Source organism: Ranitomeya imitator, chromosome 3 (genome assembly GCF_032444005.1).
Source record: "Ranitomeya imitator isolate aRanImi1 chromosome 3, aRanImi1.pri, whole genome shotgun sequence".
In the NCBI taxonomy this organism is placed as follows: Eukaryota; Metazoa; Chordata; class Amphibia; order Anura; family Dendrobatidae; genus Ranitomeya; species Ranitomeya imitator.
In genome coordinates, this window is record NC_091284.1 from 156,968,041 (window position 1) to 156,992,411 (window position 24,371).

The following is a 24,371-nucleotide window of genomic DNA, read 5'->3' on the forward strand; positions in this document are numbered from 1 at the left end:
CAGGAGTGGCACACAAGCCCTGAGGCCAATATTTTTCTCCCACTGATTGATGTAGTGATTTTTCAGGTAGATTTTAGAACCCAAATCAAGCAAAAAAATAAATAGGCTTTCTATGGCCCACTGAGTGAGAGATGGCACACACAGGAGTCAGGAGTGGCACATAAGCCCTGAGGCCAATATTTTTCTCCCACTGATTGATGTAGTGATTTTTTCAGGTAGATTTTAGAACCTAAATCAAGCAAAAAAATAAATAGGCTTTCTATGGCCCACTGAGTGAGAGATGGCACACACAGGAGTCAGGAGTGGCACACAAGCCCTGAGGCCAATATTTTTCTCCCACTGATTGATGTAGTGATTTTTTCAGGTAGATTTTAGAACCCAAATCAAGCAAAAATAATAAATAGGCTTTCTATGGCCCACTGAGTGAGAGATGGCACACACAGGGATGGCACTCTAGCAGAAATGCCAATCTTAATCTCCCACAAAAAAACACAATCTATCTCCCTGCAGTAATCTCAGCCAGGTATGGCAGGCAGCAATAAGGAGTGGACTGATGCACAAATTAAATAAAAAGTGTGGACAAACAAACAAGATAGCTGTGTAGAACAACAGGATTTGTGCTTTGAAAAAAGCAGTTGGTTTGCACAGCGGCGTACACACAGCAATGCAGCTATCACGGAGCCTTCTAGGGCAGCCCAATGAGCTACAGCGCTGAGAAAAAAAAAAATGTAGCTTCCACTGTCCCTGCACACCGAAGGTGGTGTTGGACAATGGAAATCGCTACAGCACAAGCGGTTTGGTGGTTAATGGACCCTGCCTCACACTATCCCTGCTTCTGACGAAGCGGCAGCAACCTCTCCCTAAGCTCAGATCAGCAGCAGTAAGATGGCGGTCGGCGGGAACGCCCCTTTATAGCCCCTGTGATGCCGCAGACAGCAAGCCAATCACTGCAATGCCCTTCTCTAAGATGGTGGGGACCAGGACCTATGTCATCACGCTGCCCACACTCTGCGTTCACCTTCATTGGCTGAGAAATGGCGCTTTTCGCGTCATTGAAACGCGACTTTGGCGCGAAAGTCGCGTACCGCATGGCCGACCACGCACAGGGGTCGGATCGCGTTTCATGAAACCCGACTTTGCTAAAAGTCGGCGACTTTTGAAAATGAACGACCCGTTTCGCTCAACCCTAATTTACAGCGATCGTCCAGCCATCTTTAGGAAATGGGTGCAGATAAAAACTGGCTGAGATAGTCACAAGCCAATATTTGTAGTGCTTTGGGTGCTGTGGAGTTTGTTGGCAAATTATGTTCAGAGTAAAAAATAGGCTATATATAAAAAAAGACTTTGATTAGGGAATGTGATAGGCTAACCTAAACAGATGTGTTTTTAGCACTAGAATGCGGATCGGGGGCCTTTTTGGCCCTGGCGCTAACTTTTTTTGCTATTATCTGCAAAATTACTTTAGTCAGAATTTTGAAACTCCAGGTATTCCTCAAGTATATCATTGGTAATATCAGTTGTTCATATAATTTTTTTATAGGCATTTTGATATAACAATGCTTTTTTTTAGATAACAACATCTGTACGGAACAGGGGCCTTTTAGGCCCCTGCTATTTTTATCATGTACTCAACAGTGTTTTTGTCTTAAATTACTTTATTTGTAGTCAAGGCTCCTGGTGAAGGGGCCAGGGGGTATATCATGCCATGTGAGGATGTCACATGATTTTGGCAGGGAGTGATAAGGCCATGACATCATCTCAGGTTCTTCTGAACACAGTAATGAGTTGTGTAGAGAGTAATGAGGACAGTATACACTGTGAGCTAATTGCTGAAGGACCTGTAATGATTTGATGTTGTAAGGAAGTCTGACTCATTTTCAGTCTCTTTGTTTCTATAAAAAGCTTGCAAAGGGTAGAGATTGTGAGCCACAAAAATCCAGAGAATTGTATACCACCTAAAAGATAGTAGAAAAGATAAGAGCTGCTCCTTCAGCCAGGAGAAAGAAAACGAAAGCGTTGTTTCATTTGTCCAAGAAATTTAGAAAGGAAAACTGAGCGATATTGTACCACTTGTGTGGAAAATGTCTACATTTACTCTAAATTTAAATACCTTTGTGTGTTTTTGATATCTTTGCTTGAAATTTGGAAAAAAATGTTTTTTGGTGTTTTCTGCAAAAAACTATCATTAAAATGTTGTGCACTATCCATATCTTAATTTGCAGTTTTGAAAAAAACTTGTAAAAGTTACTTACTGTATGTGAGTTTCTCCATATGATTTGCACGGGGCCTAAAAGGCCCTTGTTACGTAAAAGTGTAGATTTTTTATGTCAAGCATTCTAGTGTTAGGGAGTGCCTAAAACTATGTAAGTTGTGGTTAGTCCTAATTTTCTTGGAGCAGAGGTGGGAATAGGTGAGTTATTTAGGTTAGATATTGAACAGAGCTGGACAAAGACCAGATAAAGGGATGCAGTTGGGGAGGTGGGGCTTTTTATGGGGATGTTGATGTCTCCAAGGGTAAGGGTTAGCATTTCCAAAGACATGAAGTGCAGGAGCCAGAGACAAAAATGGTCAAGGAAATGGATGAATGAGCTTGGGGGACGGTATATGACCGCTACTCTAAGTGAGAGGGGAAGGAGGAGCTCAATGGTGTTGACCTCAAAAGAATAATGTTGTCCAATCAGTCTGTATTTATTTAAAAAAAAGAATTGTTGGTGGCAGCAATTAGTGTGAGGTTATCATGGATTTACCAGTGATCGTATGGCAGTATATACACATATTCCATGTGTTGTAATTCAGAGGTGTATTAATCATATCATCCGTGTTCATTTTCTGATAATTATTGGTATCAGCCTGTGGACTCCTCATTTGTTCATCACTCAATCATGTAATTGCCCTGAAAATTGGGGCCAGTTGAGAGCTGTGTACTCCAAATATCACAGCAGGTGGTGCTGCATGACTCCCATCTTGTGATCTTTGTCAACATGGGATGAAATCCTTGACAAATTTGTTGGCCGGTCCAATTTGTTGGTAATGGAAATGGAGCCTTTCCCACCTGGTGGATACAAATGGTTTCTAAAAGCTGATGGCAGTCACAGTCACCCCAGTACCAGTAGCCCAGTTGCCATTACTTCTCTAAGAAAGATGTGCATTCACTACCCCAGCATGTTGCAGACAACATCACCCATTCCTAAAAAAAATTATTACTGCCAGGGTGCATTTCACCACTGACACCTGGATGAGCAAACATGGGCAGGAGCATTACATCTTGCTGACTGGGCACTGGGTGACTCTGTTGGCTGTGGTGGCAGATGGGGAAGAGGCTGTGCCATAAGTATTGAAATGCCTAAGGATTACAGGGTGCTGGTGGAGAACAAAATGACTACACACTATTAGATGGAGAACTAAATTACTAGACAACTGGGTTTGGAGAACTAAACTACTAAACATCTACTTTTATAGCACTAAATCACTACACATCAGGGGATGGAGAATTAGATCACTACACAACAGAGGATGGAGAACTAAACCACTACACACCAAGTGGAATCCCCAAGGCTTGCGGGACAAACTTCTGTATCTAAACCTTCATCCACTGCTTCTGTGCCTCCACCTCCTCTAGGGCATCCACCTGTGCCCTCAACCTCTCTGTTAATGAAACACGCTTTCCAACAGTACTTAGAGAATCCATTCCACTTGCATACTGTGCAGCCACAGAAGAAACATAATCAGTTGGTGTTTCAATGACATGAGCAGTACATGTACTGCTCATATCGTGTCTCCCCCTTTGATGTGGGCTCCGACGGTGAGCCCACATCAAAGTCGCGACATGTCAGCTGTTTTGTACAGCTGACATGTGCGCGCAATAGCGGCGGGTGAAATCGCTATTCACCCGCCGCTATTAACCTGTTAAATGCCGCTGTCAAACACAGACAGCGGCATTTAACTATCGCATCCGGCCGGGCGGCCGGATATGACGTCATCGCAATGCATCAGGAAGGTAACCATAGAGGTCCTTGATACCTCTATGGTTACTGATGCAGGTCTGCTGTGAGCGCCCCCCTGTGGTCGGCGCTCACAGCACATCTGCATTTCTGCTACATAGCAGCGATCTGATGATCGCTGCTATGTAGCAGAGCCAATCAGGCTATGCCAGCTTCTAGCCTCCCATGGAGGCTATTGAAGCATGGCACAAGTAAAAAAAAAATGTTTTTAAAAATATGAAAAAAATATAAAAAATATAAAAGTTTAAATCACCCCCCTTCGCCCCATCCTAAATAAAACAATAAAAAAAAAACAAACCTACACGTATTTGGTATCGCCGTGTTCAGAATCGCCCGATCTATCAATTAAAAAAAAGCATTAACCTGATCGCTAAACGGCGTAGCGAGAAAAAAATCCGAAACGCCAGAATTAGGTTTTTTGGTCGCCGCGACATTGCATTAAAATGCAATAACGGGCGAGCAAAAGAACGTATCTGTGCAAAAATGGTATCATTAAAAACATCAGCTCGGCACGCAAAAAATAAGCCCTCACCTGACCCCAGATCACGAAAAATGGAGACGCTACGGGTATCGGAAAATGGCACTTTTTTTTTTTTTTTTTAGCGAAGTTTGGAACGGGTATCGGAAAATGGCACTTTTTTTTTTTTTTTTTAGCGAAGTTTGGAATTTTTTTTCACCACTTAGATAAAAAATAACCTAGTCATGTTAGGTGTCTATGAACTCGTAATGACCTAGAGAATCATAATGGCAGGTTAGTTTTAGCATTTAGTGAACCTAGCAAAAAAAGCCAAACAAAAAACAAGTGTGGGATTGCACTTTTTTTGCAATTTCACCGCACTTGGAATTTTTTTCCCGTTTTCTAGTAAAAGACATGGTAAAAGCAATGGTGTCGTTCAAAAGTACAACTTGTCCTGCAAAAAATAAGCCCTCACATGACCATATTGACGGAAAAATAAAAAAGTTATGGCTCAGGGAAGGAGGGGAGCGAAAAACGAAAACGCAAAAATGAAATAGGGCCGCGACTTGAAGGGGTTAATATGCCTTGTAGATTGCTGTCACACAGCTCAAGCATGGGGGTAGCTAACCAGATAAAATTTCAACAATATATGTATCCTCTGAACATGCAATCAGGGAAGGTTGTATGCGATAACGGTGATTACCTGGTGGTGGACCTACGCCAGGGCAACCTCACACATGTGCCTTGCATGACTGATGTCCTCAACCTGGCTGTACAGCAATTTCTATGCCGCTATTCCAGCCTGGATGTGCTGCTGCAGAAAGCGCAGTCGCTGTGTGCTCATTTCTGGAGTCCACATCCCATGTGCCATTAAATTTCATCACTACTGGGGTCTTTTGGGCTATCATGTAACCGATTGATATATGCTGTGCCGACGAGGTGAAATTCCACTCTGCATATGGTGGGAACAGATGTAGGACCTCTGCACCCTTCTCCACAGTTTCAAAATGGCTACCAAGTTTGTTAGCGCTGATGATACCATCATCAGCATCACTATTCTGGTCATATACATGCTGGAGAAAACTTTGAATAGTTTGCAGGAGGAGGTGGTGGTCCCAGAGGAAGAGGAGGAAGCAGAGGAGGATCTGGAAGGGATAACAATATCTCTAATCTCCAGACTGTTGTCGCACAGATGGGTGCCATGGGAAGGTGGATTATAGAGACCAAGTTGGGATCATGGTACCAGACAAACTATCAGGGAAGCTGTAGGAGCCAAGGAACAAATGGAGGAGGATGAGGAGGAAGAGGTGATGGACCCGCAACAGACAGGAGAAGAAGAGGATAATGATCTCCTGTTGTCCTTGGTTGGTGGGAGGGGACCAAGGAAGCAACCTTAAGTTTTACCTTGCCAAGAACACACCATGGACTTTGACTTCTTGCTACACTATCTTCAGAATGATGCCTGTATTTTTAGGGTTAGAAATAGTGCCGAATACTGGGTTGCCACTCTGTTAGATCCACAGTACAAGAGTAAATTTAGCCAAAGGGATGTGCGCACGCTGGAATATCAAAACACGCTTTTAGACAATCTTTAGAGTGGTTTTCCCTAAGACAGCAGTGAGACACACAGTGTGCAATGCAAAAACATTAGCAGCAGTGAAAGTGGCAGAGACAGCATGGTGACTTAGTGGTTATCACTGTAGTGTTTCAGCACTGGAGTCATGGCTTTAAACCCTACAAATGACAAAATCTTCAAGGAGTTTATGTTTTCAATGTGTTTTTCTGGGTTTCCTCTGGATGCTCAATTTTCCTCTCACATGACAAAGACATACCGATAGGATAATTAGATTGTAAGCCACAATGTGTACAATGCCGAAAATGTATGTGAAACGCTCTGCAATTAATGGTTCTTTGTAAGTGAATAAAATAAATAATAAAGAAAAATATTGTGAGGCATTTCTCATATATTTTAGATCAGCCCAAGCAACAACAGAACAGCGTGCAAGTCTGAGACACAGTAAATGACTGGAGAAGATGGAGCAGGAGTATCTCGAGTTCAATGTCAATGCCATTAGGGGTTTGGACCCCTTTGCATTTTGGTTTTCCAGAATGGAAGAGTGGCCTGAGCTCACATGTTACGCTTTGGAGGTTTTGTCATGCCTGGTGTTACGTGTCGAGTTCCCGCTTCTGCACAGGGGGAATCTCGAGCCATCTCCGCTGCGGTCTCCCATTCTTCTCCAGCCGCAGTGGAGTCTGCTCAGCGGAGACGTCGGTCCCAGCGTCTTGCTCAGTCCCACTCTGTACAAAGAGTTACTGCTGCTTTTCCTGCTTCTGCCTTTGAAGTCAGTGTTGGGCAGTGGCGAGCGGATGCTTTTGGGACTAAGTCCTGCTTTTCTCTTTCTGAGCATGCACAGGGCAAGATCTCCCATTGGAGATTGAGGGTCACATGCTCAGGTACTGCAGCACATCCCATTGGTCCTCCAGGAAGGTCATGAAAGTGCAAAACTTCGGTAGCAGCTTCCCATTGGTCCTTTATTGGAAGGTCCTGAACGTGCTGCAACTATATAAGCTGCGCATGACCGCACGGCCATGCGCTAGTATAGACTTGATAATGTGTGTGTGTTGATGGATGTATGTCGATGGATGAAAGCTCCTAAATCATTCCCATTCCTAGTGTTGTTGACTGGTCACGAATGAAGGATTGATATCTAGCGCCCGACTTAGCCATCAGCACGTAAACACACAGTACAGCGTCTTATTGCTGTGACCGCCAGTGCGGCGCCGTGCGCTTTCTCAGCGCTTTCCTGACCCAAGCCTGGGTGGTTAGTGGCGTTCGCCAATGCGGCACTGCATGCACTCTCGTGCTTCTATTTCTGTCACTCTGACACCCCAGTAGCGGTGTCGAGCGCATGAGGTCTAGGTACTCAAATCCTGTGTCTTGGGATTGAGTTCTGAGACTCCTTGCTTGCGCCCTTGGTGCGGTACCACGGCCCTGTGACGCAACAGGGTTCGCTTCCTTCACACAGGGTGAGGTTAACCCGTGTGTGTATTCATATTGTACCGCCATATAGTCCGTCATTACATGGCAGCAGGTTCCATCTCTGCACGGTGGACCCCGGGCTGCGAACGCACCTTACTCTATCTGTCTTATTATTTGGTGCGTTCCGCTAGCCCTAACACCCGGTTGTCAATGTTCTCTCAGAATGTGTCTTTACCGCTGCTGGTGGTGTCCTGACAGATAAATCAATTTGTTAGTGCCCTAAAAGTGTAGCTCGCCTAACTTTCATCAAAATGAACAAGTCATGGATCTACAATGACTTTTATACTCCAGTCACAGACTGGGCAAACTAGGCAGTTTTTAGTGTGGTGCATTGATCTTGAGTTATTGAAGTCTGTGACAGCTTTTTTGTGGCTTCGTTGCCTGCTGTTGCTACTGCTGCTAATGTTACTAACAATTTTATGAAATGAGGAGTCTGCAAGTTGGGTCTCCATCTGTTTGACTGCCTGTAGTGTAAGGTGTGCCACAGTCGCAAAATACTATTTCTACTCTGGGGAAATTTATAATGTTTGAATTTACAGTGTTTCTGATAGCTCCTTCCCCTGGAAATTAGCTTTCTGCTGTCCACTGTGATTTATATTGGAATGTTGTGGCATATAAAGAGACCTAGGTATTCTCTCTACTATCATTTAGTGGTAACTGCCTGTTTGTGTGGTCACATATTTTGTGTCTTCACCATTCTCCTGATATTGGTAACTGTCTTTTTCGAGTTATCTTTATGTGATTACTGCAATTTTTAAATATGTTCAATAAAATGTATACTTTTTATAAGAAGTAAGTTGTATACTTTTTTGTTGGTACATAGGCTCCAGTCTGTCCTCTGACATTGTCTACATTGTGTTGGGAGATTCCCCTATTATTATTATTATTATTTATTGTTATAGCGCCATTTATTCCATGGCGCTTTACATGTGAGGAGGGTTATACATAATAAAAACAAGTACAATAATCTTAAACAATACAAGTCATAACTGGTACAGGAGGAGTGAGGACCCTGCCCGTGAAGGCTCACAATCTATGGTCCTTACTCATTGTTTTGGCATATTTGGTACAAATGTGGACTCCTACCTACCTCTAAATATTACCACATTAAAATATTTTTCAGCCCAAATGTGACCGTGTTTCAGGACCATGATATTTTCACAAGCAATTTTGATTCTCAAATGTGGACTCATGGATGGAGCAAAAATATGATCAAAAAATTATTAGATACTTAAATGTCCCCAGCTTTCTGGAGCACGGTATTAAAGTTAACAATTTAGATTCTCAATTGTGGACTCATGAATGGAGCAAAAAATATGAACAAAAAGTTATTAGATACTGAAATGACTCCTGCTTTCTGGAGCCCGCTAATAAAGTAAACAATTTAGACTCTCACATGTGGACTCCTGGCTCCAGCACAATATTAGCAGCACAAAAATGTTATACAGGTCCTTCTCAAAAAATTAGCATATAGTGTTAAATTTCATTATTTACCATAATGTAATGATTACAATTAAACTTTCATATATGATAGATTCATTATCCACCAACTGAAATTTGTCAGGTATTTTATTGTTTTAATACTGATGATTTTGGCATACAACTCCTGATAACCCAAAAAACCTGTCTCAATAAATTAGCATATCAAGAAAAGGTTCTCTAAACGACCTATTACCCTAATCTTCTGAATCAACTAATTAACTCTAAACACATGCAAAAGATACCTGAGGCTTTTATAAACTCCCTGCCTGGTTCATTACTCAAAACCCCCATCATGGGAAAGACTAGCGACCTGACAGATGTCAAGAAGGCCATCATTGACACCCTCAAGCAAGAGGGTAACACCCAGAAAGAAATTTCTCAACAAATAGGCTGTTCCCAGAGTGCTGTATCAAGGCACCTCAATGGTAAGTCTGTTGGAAGGAAACAATGTGGCAGAAAACGCTGTACAACGAGAAGAGGAGACCGGACCCTGAGGAAGATTGTGGAGAAGGACCGATTCCAGACCTTGGGGAACCTGAGGAAGCAGTGGACTGAGTCTGGTGTGGAAACATCCAGAGCCACCGTGCACAGGCGTGTGCAGGAAATGGGCTACAGGTGCCGCATTCCCCAGGTAAAGCCACTTTTGAACCATAAACAGCGGCAGAGGCGCCTGACCTGGGCTACAGAGAAGCAGCACTGGACTGTTGCTAAGTGGTCCCAAGTACTTTTTTCTGATGAAAGCAAATTTTGCATGTCATTCGGAAATCAAGGTGCCAGAGTCTGGAGGAAGACTGGGGAGAAGGAAATGCCAAAATGCCTGAAGTCCAGTGTCAAGTACCCACAGTCAGTGATGGTGTGGGGTGCCATGTCAGCTGCTGGTGTTGGTCCACTGTGTTTCATCAAGGGCAGGGTCAATGCAGCTAGCTATCAGGAGATTTTGGAGCACTTCATGCTTCCATCGGCTGAAATGCTTTATGGAGATGAAGATTTCATTTTTCAGCACGACCTGGCACCTGCTCACAGTGCCAAAACCACTGGTAAATGGTTTACTGACCATGGTATTACTGTGCTCAATTGGCCTGCCAACTCTCCTGACCTGAACCCCATAGAGAATCTGTGGGATATTGTGAAGAGAAAGTTGAGAGACGCAAGACCCAACACTCTGGATGAGCTTAAGGCCGCTATTGAAGCATCCTGGGCCTCCATAACATCTCAGCAGTGTCACAGGCTGATTGCCTCCATGCCACGCCGCATTGAAGCAGTCATTTCTGCCAAAGGATTCCCGACCAAATATTGAGTGCATAACTGAACATTATTATTTGTTGTTTTTTTTGTTTGTTATTAAAAAACACTTTTATTTGATTGGATGGGTGAAATATGCTAATTTATTGAGACAGGTTTTTTGGGTTATCAGGAGTTGTATGCCAAAATCATCAGTATTAAAACAATAAAAGACCTGACAAATTTCAGTTGGTGGATAATGAATCTATAATATATGAAAGTTTAATTGTAATCATTACATTATGGTAAATAATGAAATTTAACACTATATGCTAATTTTTTGAGAAGGACCTGTATGTTGCAATGTGCCCTGGTGCCACACTGATCAAAAACAATTCATCTGCTAAAAGGTCGATTTCACAGCTACACAGGATCCTAGGTATCTGAACCTAAACTAGCTGTCGGACAATCAACCACCCAAAAAATTTTTTGACTATCCAGTAGCAGCACCAGGAGCAGTCTTCTCTGGACTACTACACTACACCAAAACAACATGTCCAGTCTGGAGAGAGACATGTTGTTAGGGGTCGAGCTCCTGCCTCTGCACAGGGGGAATCTCGGGCCATCTCCGCTGCGGTCTCCCATTCTTCTCCTGCCACAGTGGAGCCTGCTCAGCGGAGACGTCGATCCCAGAGTCTCGCTCAGTCTGACTCTGTGCTGAGAGTTACTGCTGCATTTTCTGCCTCTGCCATTGAAGTCAGTGCTGGGCAGCGGTGAGCAGACGCTTCTGGGTCTAAGTCCTGCTTTTCATGTTCTGAGCATGCCCAGAGTAAGATCTCTCAGTGGAGATTGAGGGTCACATGATCAGATACTGCAGCTAAGGTCCTTGTAGGTGCTAGGACTAAATCCTGCTTTGCACTCTGAGCATGCCCGGGGCAAGATCTCTCAGTGGAGATCTGGGGTCACATGCTCAGGTACTGCGGCAACTCCATTGGTCCTCCTTTGGAAGGTCCTGAACATGCTTCAGCTGTCTAAGGCTTGCATGGCCGCACGGCCATGCGCTAGTATCAATTCTAATATGTGCTTATGTATGTTTGTATTCAGGGACCTGGCTGAAATAAGCCCCTAGAATGCTGGCACCTCCGGCAAGGAGATTGTGTGAATGTGATTCAGGGACCCAGCTGAAATAAGCCCCTAGAATGCTGGCACCTCCAGCGAGGAGATTGCGTGTGTGCATAACCACTGACTGCTATCAGTTCGGCAGTAAGCTTGTGCTCCTGTGAGGCTAACAGGGCGCAGTGCTTTCCTCTCGCGGTTGCTCTGTGAAGTAACAGAGCTAGTCTATACCGCCAAACAGTGCCGCCATTCACTAGCAGCAGGTTCCTTCTGCACGGTGGATCCCGGGCTGTGAACGCACCATTCATAATAAACATCTATTTTACTCGGTGCTTTCCGCTAGCCCTAACACATGTAACTTCAGTAGTTCATGACACAAGCCCTAGAGTCTGGACATTGTGGATGGTTTCTGCACCCTGATTGGCTGCTGGAATCAACACACATAAAGTTAAAGGAGGAAAAAATGAGCGTGACACTCCTCTAACTTCTCTACACCTCTTTCCCTCATCTCCCCGTCACCTCTGCTCATCATACAGCACCACTATCCTAGCCAAACTTATTCACAAAAGCATTTGTGGAATGAAATCATTTACCAAACTGAGACCATATTTGCTGACTTTGAGTAAAAATGCTTGTGAAACCGAGCAAAAATCTTGATGTGCTACGTTCATGACATATTTGAGATTGGTGAAAGATTGACAAACAAGTTATCTCTAATTAAGAGTATTATTTGTTTGTCTTAAATGGAAAAAGGGGTTTTTGTATAAGTCTCTTCTGACTTTTTTGTTTTATTGAACAACTAAATTACTCATATTATAACAGTACTACAGCATCTTTTCTTATATTGGTGCTTTTTTCTGTCATTTCTAGTATAAATTTATAAATGAATTAATGACTGACTAGACTTTACTAGTTCCTGGTTTGTCTCTACATACACTTTTACACACTGTCTTACCATCATCAATGGTGGTATTATGAGTAGGTGTATGGACAAATCCATGTGACAAGGGTACTAGTAGAATCCAATTCTGAATATAACTAATCATTAGAAGCATCCAGGACACCATAAAATAGAAGGGAATTTTTAATGCCACAGATTACCTGCCACAGAACACTAATTAAGCCGATGGACCAGGGTCCTCAAAATTGCTTTGCAGAACTTGAATGGTGACATAGATTTATGATATTTTTATTTTGTTGGACAAGTTGCCCATTTCTTTGGAGCAATAGCGATGTATACAACTTAAAGCAGCAATCTGGTTTTAGAAGAAAAGTCTGCAATCACTGTATCGAGACAGTTTGTGATGTGCACACTGTCACGATTCCCCTGTATTCCCTATGCAACTGGGTTACAACATGTATGCCTTTTACTTAATTGCTGACGCTCATCAATTAATCTCACCCAGCTTTTCTTAATGCAAGAGAATTTAAAGGACTGCAGAAGTCTAGTTGGCAAATATGTAAATCGCATGCATTGAGTTATGTGACTGCCCACTCACTCGCAAAACACTAAAATATCATGACAGTGTGCTCATCAAATATAATAAATCCCACTTCTATCCCAAATGGGAAGATGTCAAACAGTGTTATCAGTTTGTAGCTAGCAGCAAACAGGGGGACTAAGCTACATTCATATGTTGATAAAAGTGTGTCAAAATGTGGTTTTCATGGAAAGATTGCATCCATGAATCCAAACCTCTGACATTGAAATAAGGTCAAAAAACTTTACTATGCAAGAAAATATAGGAACATGGGTGCAGAAAAATGGCAGTAGGTCATCTGGACTGATAAGTCAACATTTTAAATATTTGGTTGTAATAGCAGGCAGTTTGCTGAATGGTTGGAGAGCGGAACATTAATGAGTGTCTGCCGGCAACAGTGAATCATGGTGGTCTTTCTGTCCACGTTTGAAGCTGCATTTCCACAAAGCACTTTGGGGATTTAATAAATATTAAATTTGTTATCAATGCTAAGAAAAAGAGAGAAATATTTCTCATTCATTTGATACCATCAGTGAGGCAAGTCATTGTTTTCAAACTTATTCTACAGCAAGACAATGACCCTTGACATACAGCCAGGGGCATAATGAGTGCGGTCACAGAAGTCATGACTGTGAATGGGCCCATGCAGGTGGGGACCTGCCAACACCAGCAGAAACTTCAAATTTGTGCGACAATATGCTGCCAGCCAATCAGAGGCCAGCAGCTGATGTTAGCATGTATGCGACTGGGGGCACAATCGCTCCTGTTGCTTGGACACCAAAGGCAGTTCAAGGCTTCAAAAGAGGATGCCTCGCAGCGAGGGAGCGGAAGGAAGGTGAGTATAATAGTTTATTTTTTTCTATGCATTAAAGAACAGTGGTAGAACAGGGGAAAAATACCAGTATGGAGCCGCCACCCAAGATAAGGGACATATACAAGATAAGGAACATATTACCAGGATGGGCCCCAGAATAAGGGACATATACCAGTATAATAGACATATTACCAGAATAGATATCAGAGGTAAATGGGACAAAGAAATTCAGCTCACCACATTCAGATGGACTCTGGTTAGGCAGGGATCATCGCACAGAGCCATTCAAGGCCATTTATTATGGCAACAGTGGCTTTTTAATTATCATATCATTATTTTTCTTTTGTTGGCAAATTTTTCTTGCAGACCAGGGAAGTCAGTATGGGGAAGAAATTTTCCTTTTTACTTGCCAATATAATTGTAGCAGTTTGGGAAGAAAGATTCATCTTTTCCAGCAACAACACATTCAGTGACAAACTAGAATTTTATGGTTGTTATATTGATGACTTAATTATCATTTAGAAAGGTTCAGAAATGGAGGAACATGAATTCATTTCTCATATGAACAACAATGAGTTCAATCTGACTTTTGCAATCAATATCTCCTCCATAAGTATGATTTATTTGAACATTACATTAACTGGGAGTGTTGCTGAAGAGACTATTGATATTTCCCCTTATAGAAAACCCACGGAGAGCAACTCTTTCCTTGATGATAATTTTTGTCACCCCTCCCATGCCATTAATAATGTCCCTATTGGAGAACTTATCAGAACCAATAAAAATTATTTCTCTCATGAGAACTTTAACATTAAATCGAGTAAAATTGTGAATAGACTTAAATATACAGGGTATACCAACAGCATCACTATCAAAGCAGAGGATATAATAAAAAGAAATTATCAAAACATTCTTTTTTTTATAATGTAGTAAAAGTATTAATTAATTAATATCTATTACATTTTCCACACAATATAGTCCACAATATGACGACATTACTAATATTATTAAGAAATATTTACCTATTTTGAATGAGGACAGCAGGTTTGTGGAGGTTCTGAAAACATGAGACATAAAATTTTGTGGCCAAAAGAGCATCAACATTGGTAATACACTGTCACCCAACTATTGCTCAGGGAGTAAAACAATTGCACAAACTACTTGGCTCTCGTTGAAGGGGTTCATGGTTGTGGACATGTTCCCTGTTATTAAAATCACCAAGTATAAATCGGAGTGTGCCAACTCTTAGTTTCCAATATGCAGCTTCATTAATTACAATAACCCAGGTGTAATTTACCTGGTGGAATGTGTTGAATGTAGTATTCAAAGTGAAGGCTGCACAACATGCCCAATTAAAAAATGGATTAAAAGACATCTTTCTGATGCGATTAGTCTATAAGCAATTAACATCTCTGCTGTTTCCAAACATTTCTCCCCAAAACATTAAGGTAATATTAGCTTACTTAAATTTTCTGGTATTGAGAAGATTTTTAAACTGTTCAGAAAGGAAGATCATAGAATAAAAAAATTGCATAGGGAATCGTGCTGGATTTTAAACTGCAAACTAGAGTTCCACTTGGTATGAATATCTGACAAGATTTGATTTTACAATATAATTGATTATACTATTTACATAACAAAATACATATTTTTTGTGTTTTATTTTATTTTATTTGCTCTTTCCTCATTATTAATTGTTTCATTATGTATTTGTTTATTACTTTATTGCTGACTTATAGGTTTCATATACTAAGCTGTTTCTGAACCACACAGGGTTAAAACTTCATGTGAATTTGGTTAATGTCTTTCAGACATCTGGGTTATTTCAGAGTTGTATGTGTATAGTAACCTCTTTTTTCCAATGTTACATATCATGATTAAGGCTTCTAGATGAAACGTGTCGGTTATGTATTGTGGACTTTCATGGTGACCAGTGTGTTTTTTTTTTTTTACTACTTTAATAATTTTTTTTTTCACTTTTTTTGGATTTGTTTGCTAGGCGTGGGGATTTTTCCGCTACACAGGATAGATCCCAAGCCTTATCTTCCTCTGCGGTCTGCCGTTCTGTTCCAACCGCAGTGGATGCTGCTTAGCAAAGATGTCAGTCTCGGCATCTTGCTCAGACTCACACTGTGAGCATGGCTACTGCCTCTCCGGGTTCAGCTATGGTAACTAATAAGTTACTGCAGTGAGCATTCTCTTCTGAGACTAAGTCCAGATTTCACTCTACTGGGCATGCTTGTGAGGCAACTTCTGTTTGGTCGTCGGCTGTCACATGTTCAGGTCCTAGTCCAGCTCCAGATTGGCCCGTGAGCAAGGTCCTGTCTGATTGACAAAATCTATAAAAGGATCTTTGGCTCTAAGATCATTTATGTTCTGTGTGTGTGAGGAATCTATCGGTACTGTGGACTCAGTTGTACGTGATCAGGGCAGGCTTAGTGCCTTTAGAATTCCGGCTCCTCCAGAGAGGAGATTGTGTGTATGAATTCAGGGCTGGCATCAGGCCTTTAGAATTCTGGCTTCTCCTATGAGGGGTTCTATGAGTGCTTGGAGTCCACTTCCAGTTCCCCTTCCCCAGTGGGGCTTGCATACGCCTGTGAAGCTAACAGGGTTCACATTTGTGTCACTGTGTTCCATTGGCACAGCCACGTGCTTCTCCGCTGAGTGACGTTTAACTCATTGCGAGTCAGTTATGCTCACTGCTTGTTTCGTCATTGTCCTCTTAGCTGTAGTATTCCATCCCTACACAGTAGACCCCGGGTGGTGAATGCACTTTATTATCATATATTATTTAGTGCAACCCTAACATTGTCTTGGCTGGAGAACCACCCTCTTTCCTTTGTATGCATATTAACAGGATGAGACCCAGGGTAAGGGACATATAATAAGATAAGGGACATATTACCAGGATGGTACCCATGATGAAGGACATATACCAGGATAAGGGACATATTACCTGGATTAGGAATATATCAAGTTGGAGCCCAAGATAAGGGACATACAGCTCAGGCAAAAATTAAGCGACGACCACATCAAAGCCCTGTCAAGAGGATGATGGAATCACAAGCCATCAAACAAAGAACTGCTTAAATGTTTGCACCAGAAGCAGTGTGAAAGACTGGTGGAAAGCATGCCGAAATGCATGAAAGGTGTGATTAAAAGTCATGGTTATTCCACAAAATATTGATTTCTGAACTCTTCCTGAGTTAAACATTAGCATTGTTGTTTCTAAATGATTATGAACTTGTTTTCTTTGCATTATTTGAGAACTGAAAGCACTGTTGTTTTTTTAATTTTGACCATTTCTCCTTTTCAGAAAAAAAAATGTATTGCTTGGAAATTTAGAGACATGTTGTCAGAAGTTTATAGAATAAAAGAATAATTTACATTTTACTCAAAAATATATACCTATGAAGAGAAAAATCAGACAAACTGAACATTTTGCAGTGGTCTCTTAATTTTTGCCAGAGCTGTATATAGGATGTCTGGTATATGAAGATGAAATGATTTCCAAAAGGCCTAAATTTAAAGAAGACAAATTTCCTTTGTATTTTAGGCTAATAAATACACATATAGATTCATCTTTTACATCTTAAAAATTACATAAAGGAAAATGGGCTGATCCAAAAGTTTGGGCACACTGCATGTCTAGTACATAGTAGCAGCCCCTTTTGAAAGTATCACAGCTTGTAAATCAAAAATATACCTATGAAGAGAAAAATCTTCATAGATGGTCTGCGAGATGGTTTGGGGTGAGCTGGACCGCAGAGTGAAGGCAAAAGGGCCAACAAGTGCTAAGCATCTCTGGGAGCTCCTTCAAAATTGTTGGAAGACCATTCCTGGTGACTACTTCTTGAAGCTCATCAAGAGAATGCCAAGAGTGTGCAAAGCAGTCATCAAAGCAAAAGGGGGCTACTTTGAAGAACTTAGAATATAAGACATATTTTCAGTTGTTTCACACTTTTTTGTTAAGTATATAATTCCACATGTGTTAATTCATAGTTTTGATGCCTTCAGTGTGAATGTACAATTTTCATAGTCATGAAAATACAGAAAAATCTTGAAATGAGGTGTGTCCAAACTTTTGGTCTGTACTGTATATTTTTTTGACTATAATACAAAAGAAACTTGTCATCTTTAACTCTAGGCCTTTTAGAGATCATTTCATCTCATACCTGCTTAACTGTTCACAATAACAGTAATTATGACCAGGGGTGCCCAAACTTTTACATGACACCGTATATACCAGGATGGAGGAAATATATATTTATACACATATTTTTATGTACTGGGATGGGGGGCTGTCCAAATCTTGTACTGGGGCCCATTGGAGTCTAGTTATGCCACTGCGTACAGCCAATGCAATTAAAGCTATCATCACCATAGCAAAGAAGAAAGAGTCCTAGAAGATCTGTCCATCACAGAGCCCTGATTTTAACATCATCAAGTCTGTCTAGAATTAAATGAGAAGAGAATTCTTTACACAATGCTAAATTAACTGAAAATCTATTGTAAATTGTCCAAGAAGTTTGGAGCAACATCCCTGTTGATTTTCTTCAAAAGCTATGAGCAAGTGAACCTAGAAGTACTTACGCTTTAATGCTGTTTTGAAAGCAAAAACTGCTCACTCCAAATATTGATTTGATTTAGATCTCTCTTTATTTCATTCACTCACTTTGCTTTTGTTAAATAAAAAGAATGAATTAACACTTCTATTTTTTAAAGAATTCTTTACCTTGTAGCATCATTTCTAAACCTGTCTAAAACGTTTGCACAACACTGTATACCAAATACATTTTGCCAGAGGAATTTACTGATGCTGCCAATAAATGTTTACAGTACTTTTATTCTTATTTTATTCAATGCAAAACATTGTGTAATAGAAAAAAATGTTTAGTTTTAAAATTTTCGAATCATCTTGTCTTTCAATGTTTTTTTTATATCAATAGAGGGAATTTTAATCCTCCAGAGTTTCAAAGGCCATTCATTACAAACTTTTAATAATATTAAGTGGACACCATTGAGCGTACAAATGTAGTCTTTGGTCAGTAATGAATAACCCACTGAGAGGGTTAAATTATAGAGAGCACAGTGTGTAATCCGCATATCGTAAAAGTACAGTATAGCCACAAGCATGACCTACCTGCTCCTAATTATGGTGTGGTAGAAAAGGGGGTCAATTATTTATATTTTTTCCAAAAGTGCAGTTTGCCTTTTTTTAACTTACAATATAATTTGAAGATCATTGACTTAAAGTTAGGTGTCGAGTTCCTGCCGCTGCACAGGGGAAATCTTGAACCATTTCCACTGCGGTCTCCCATTCTCCTCCAGCTGCAGTATAACCTGCTCAGCAGAGACATAGATCCCAGCGTTTCGCTCAAGCTGATACTGTGCGCGTGGTTACTGCTGCCTTTCCAGGCTCTGCCTTTGTAGCCAGCACTGATCTGCAGTGAGCAGGCATTTCTTTGACTAAGTCCAGCTTTTCCCATACTGAGCATGCCCACGGGATGACCTCCCATTGGAGGTCAGGGGTCACATGCTCAGGTCTTGTTGCGGCTCCTATTGGACCATCTGGAAGGTCCTGGAGCGCTGCTTCTATAAAAGGTTTGCATGGCCACTCGGCTATGCACTTGTATAAATTTGTTAACGTGTGTGTAGATGAATGTATGTCGTTGGGTGAAAGCTCCTTAATCATTCCCATTCCTTGTGTTGATGACTGTCTGCGAATGGTGGAAGCAACCTAGTGCCCGACAGTGCAAATTGCACACTTTGCACATGTTTCAGCGTCTAATTGCAGTGCCCGCTTGTACGGCATCGTGCACAATCAGTGCGCTTTCCTGACAGCCGGTCAGTGTAGGGTGGGAACTAATGCTTGGACTCAGCATCTGACTCAGGGCAACCTCAGGCGCGGGCTCAAAAGCCACCGAAGGTCAGAGCGAGTCCAATCACCAGTTTAGTGGGGATTCATAGGGATCACACTAGTGTCTTTCAGCTGCACCCTGTGACTGCTAACAGGGCGCAGCATATTCATGGTGACTCTGTGAAGCAACAGAGTTCGCTTCTATTCACACTGGGTAAGGTCTAACCTACGTGTGAGCAAGCATCCATTCAACATTACTCAGCAGCAGGTGTCATCTCTGCACGGTGGACCCCGGACTGCGAACGCAACTCATATTCTTTAATATTATTTGGTGCATTCTGCCAGTCCTAACACTTAATTTGATATCTTGTTATATTTAGCAGGATCATTATAATTCAGGGGCTCATATAAAGAAAAAAATATTGTTTTCTCTCCTTGTTTATTTAATATTGTGACTGCTGTCCCAATTCAAAAATGATAATTTACAAAATGTTGACCAATTAGATTTTAAGATAATAGCAAGTAGGAAAATTAGAATTGTGTTTTCAACAGTATTACCTTCAGAATAATGGGATAAGGTTAATAGGCTTACACAGGATGCTCCAGCCCCAGAACCAAAAATTGTAACTCTCTTTGGGTCACCTCCAAAAGCTCCAATGTTTTCTTCAATCCATCTTAAAGCTTGTATTTGATCGAGTAAGCCATAGTTTCCTTTTGCTGCTTGGTCTCCTGTACTCAGAAATCCTGTGATAAGAAAAAAATATAGTACATAGTAATAAAATAATAATGATCATAAAAGTACACCATAATCGTAGAAAAAATGAAATTGATCACAAATACTATACACATTTCATAAATTAATTTAATGCAGCTAAGCAAATTTTATATAAAAACAAATAAGATGATCTTTCTATCTTTTTTTACATCATCTGAATAAGCATATTTGCTAATTCGAAGACCACATTTAAGTAGGGTATTACACTTCTTCAACATATCCTGTGGAAATGACCGAACAGAACTTACTGCTAGCCTAAGCTCTTTTGACTGAACCAAGCTATCCTACAAGAACAGGTCGATAGAAACATCATTTTTAAAGATTACAGAAGAGAACCATGTCATGTAATTTCAGACAGTGATATATAAAACTCCTTATGCAGTCTCTTGCTATTTAAAATAAGTCTGAAATTGGAAGAATGCTGGTGCTAAGGAAAAAGAAAGCAAACTAGAAAAAGAATTAACGATGAGAAGAAAATATGAATATACACAACTTTTGTAGAAAAGGAAACATGGACTACGCATCCAAATCTTGAGTTGAAGCAAACTCATCAAATGTTTTATCCTCTTAATATATTGCAGTCATGATATTATATAGCACTGTGTACTTACAATTGATCATTTTGCCCTTCTACCCAGCTAATTATTCTCTTTTGTATTATGACTATTACATCATGTAATTAAAAACTGACTTGCTGAGTTCTTCTAAGTTCTATGCAAAAACAGAACATCAATATTCCCTGCATAAGTTATCACTGCAAAAGTCCCTGACAGGGGGAGGAGGGAGCAGCTGGCTCAGCTGTTAAAGTGGGGAAGGGTAAATACAATGAAAAGAAATGTCCTGTTTCTACATAGAGTGGCAAAAAGATAAGAATTTACTGGGTGGTAAGGAAAAATTAGCAATTGTAAGTACACAGTGTTATATAATATGATAACTGAAATATATTAGGACAAAAACTTTGATATGAATGCTTATTTAACCCAAATTTCTAAAATGGCTTAAAAGTCAAACAATTATGTATTTGATTTCAAATTCTTGTGATTTCCTATGATTCTTTTGATTTATTATTTGGACTTTTGCTATAGAACACTGACTTCTACAATTCTCAGAGATTATTATCAAGCCCATTAAAGTATTGTTGCTTCTTATTTGTAACAATGTGGTTAGGTAAGAAGTTTGAAAAATGTATAAGAATTGTTCTCTTGGTTCTTTTTTTAACTGCATTCTATTGATTCAAACATTTATATAAATGGTTTACTGTTAAAATTTCTCCAAATCAGCAAAAAGGCAAATTGTAATGAATGAACTTGAAACAAAATATATTGCTATGAAATTAAGCAAGGGTAAGCAAAACTTTTTAAGAAAATAGCTATTGTTTGTGCTTTTACATTTAAGAGCAAAAAAGTTAAGCCGGAATATGTGAATCTTCATTTTTAGTCATAATTAGTATTTTCATTTCTTCTTTTATTTAACGCATATCGATGTAGGTGTCCTTTACTGAACTTTTCACTGACTAAATTAAGAAAGCAATGCAATGAGTAATGACGTGGAACTTGATTGTCCAACACTTTTTTGTACTGTAGTTGATATAGCTTTATATTCCCATGGTATATTTTTCTAAAGTAAAACAAATTTGTTAAAATATCAAAATTATTTTACTTAGCAAATCATAGGTAAAATCTGAATATCAGCAAGACTTTTAAAAGGACAATTGATTAGTAGGGAATAATAATAATCAAACACTGATTGTAATAATTTTTATTTTAATTGAGAATTCTTTAGTCACCAATAATTATTGTTTTCAAGAGGTTACATTTTGTCCATTTTTCATTTTTCTGCCAGTTTTTTGTTAAAATCACAAATTGATCGCAAGAATAGTCAAAATGTAAAACAAGTTCACCCCTCTCCCCACTGTTCTCTTGAGGCTGCAGATATTGGTGGCCCTGAGAAACAAGTACTTTCAGTAGACTGGAGAAGGACATTAATAGGACAAAAATGTAGACATCCAAGTTATATTTACGAATTTCATGTATAGAATGTGTATAAGGTGTTATCTATCAGCATGTTCACATATCTGATTTAATTTTTTTACTGAGCAGTCTGCAAAAAAATGAGTGTTTTCCAATTTGCATCCCAGTCTAGGATCAAACTAGCAAATGCAACTAAATAAAAAAAAATGGACAACACAAGGACACCATTCTAGTTGCATCCTAATACAGTATCATTTTCCTTTTTGTTTGGTAGGAGAAGCCTAAGAAACTTTCTCGAATGCAAAACATAAAACAATGGTAAAATTGACCCACTGATAAAAATCTGCTCTAAACATGTCCTTACTGACATAAAGTGCTTTTTACATTTACAATTGGTAAACATTTCATTTTCTTTAGAATGACAATGAATACAATTAAGTTTTTCCTTCTTTCTTTAGTTGCATGGTTTCTTTTAAACATGATGTTTGAATAAAAATAATGTGTAACCCAAGTGCATAGTGAAAGAGAAGAATAAAGCAAGCAGATAAATATAGAAAACACAGCAAAAACATATCTATTTACCAATAAAATGTTTACAGATTTAACTAGACAAGTGTAATGAGCCTCAAGAATCCAATTAAAATGTAATCATTAAGTACTTGTCATGCAGTCTGCATTGCAGTACATTTATTTAGGTGTTTATTTGTAATTAGTTATTGATTTATACTCAAGCTATCTTATTATAACTTGTAGGCGAATAATTGAATGGAAAACATAGCATTTAAATAGGTCATTGATAACAGTTTTAATTACATTTTACATATATTTCATATATATATATATATATATATATATATTTTATATTGATATTATTTTGATTATATATATATTATATTGATATTGTGTGCAAAACTGTAAAGCGCTGCGGAATATGTTAGCGCTATATAAAAATAAAGATTATTATTATTATTATTACATATATTTCAAAAATATTATTTTATATGTCCATATATAATTAACACATTTTTAAAATTACTATGCATTAATCTTTTACACTTTAGCAACCGGGCGATTTTTCATTTTTACTTTTGTTTTTCTTTCCATTCTCCTAATAGTTATGATTTTTATATTTATCTATCGACATAGCCACAGAAAGGCTCGATTTTTGCAGGACAAGCTGTGGTTTCAAATGACATTATTCATATTATTATTCAATATATTGAAAAATTGCAAAATAAATGTATTTTTGCATTTGTTTATATGGATTTCTTTTAACTATGTTTATTGAGCAGTAAAAGTGACATTACAGAATGACTCTCAAGATCAGAATTATTGTGGTGATACCAAACTGTTAGGGCTAGCGGAACGCACCAAGTAATAGGGTGATAGATACGAGGTGGGTTCGCAGCCCGGGGACCACCATGCAGAGATACCTGCTGCAAGTAATGGCAGATGGAAACTGAGCTCACATGTGGGTTAAACTTCACCCTGTGTGAAATGAAAGCGAGCTCTGTTGCCTCACAGAGTTGCGCTGTACACAGGGACTAAAACCCTAACCAAAGGTTGTGCTTGCTCTGGAACTCTTCTGTGCTAAGTGCACACATGAAGGAACCAGATGCTAAGCCAAGGCAAATTGCCCCCACTGACACTAGCTGTCTGCCTGAGTGTACAGCCCCAAGGCTAAACAGACTCACATTATTTATATACAGTGTGGCAGAGTATCCAATGGCAACTGCCAAACACAAATGATACTAGCGCATGGCCGTGTGGCCATGCAAACCTTTTATAGCTGTAGCAGTTCAGGACCTTCCTAGTGGACCAATAGGAGCTGCTACAGGACCTGAACGTGTGACCTCCGACCTTCAATGAGAGGTCTTCCCCTGTGCATGCTCAGGAGGGGAAAAGTCCCAGGAGCGCCTGCTCACTGCCGAACAGCACTAGTTATAATGGTTGAACCTGGAAGGGCAGCAGTAACCAAACATGCAGTATCTGTCCTGGCCAAGAAGAATGGGAGACTGCAACAGACATGGCTTTAGATTACCGCTGTGCAGCAGAACTCAATGCCTAACACCAAACATGCATAGAATTTTTTATTTAAGTAAACAAAAAAAAATTCTGAAATTTGCAAAAAAAAATTGTTTCTATTGCCATTTT

At 39.8% G+C, this 24,371-nt stretch overlaps 1 protein-coding gene across 3 annotated transcripts in view; it reads right to left on the reverse strand.

The window, feature by feature from the left end:
- NLGN4X (neuroligin 4 X-linked) overlaps positions 1 to 24,371 on the reverse strand; it is a 608,585-nt gene that overhangs the window by 113,307 nt on the left and 470,907 nt on the right. For all 3 annotated transcript variants that reach the window (XM_069761571.1, XM_069761572.1, XM_069761569.1), the window contains one exon: positions 20,031 to 20,216. In XM_069761571.1, coding sequence (XP_069617672.1) covers positions 20,031 to 20,216 — 186 coding nt within the window. The remainder of the gene's footprint in view (positions 1 to 20,030; positions 20,217 to 24,371) is intronic.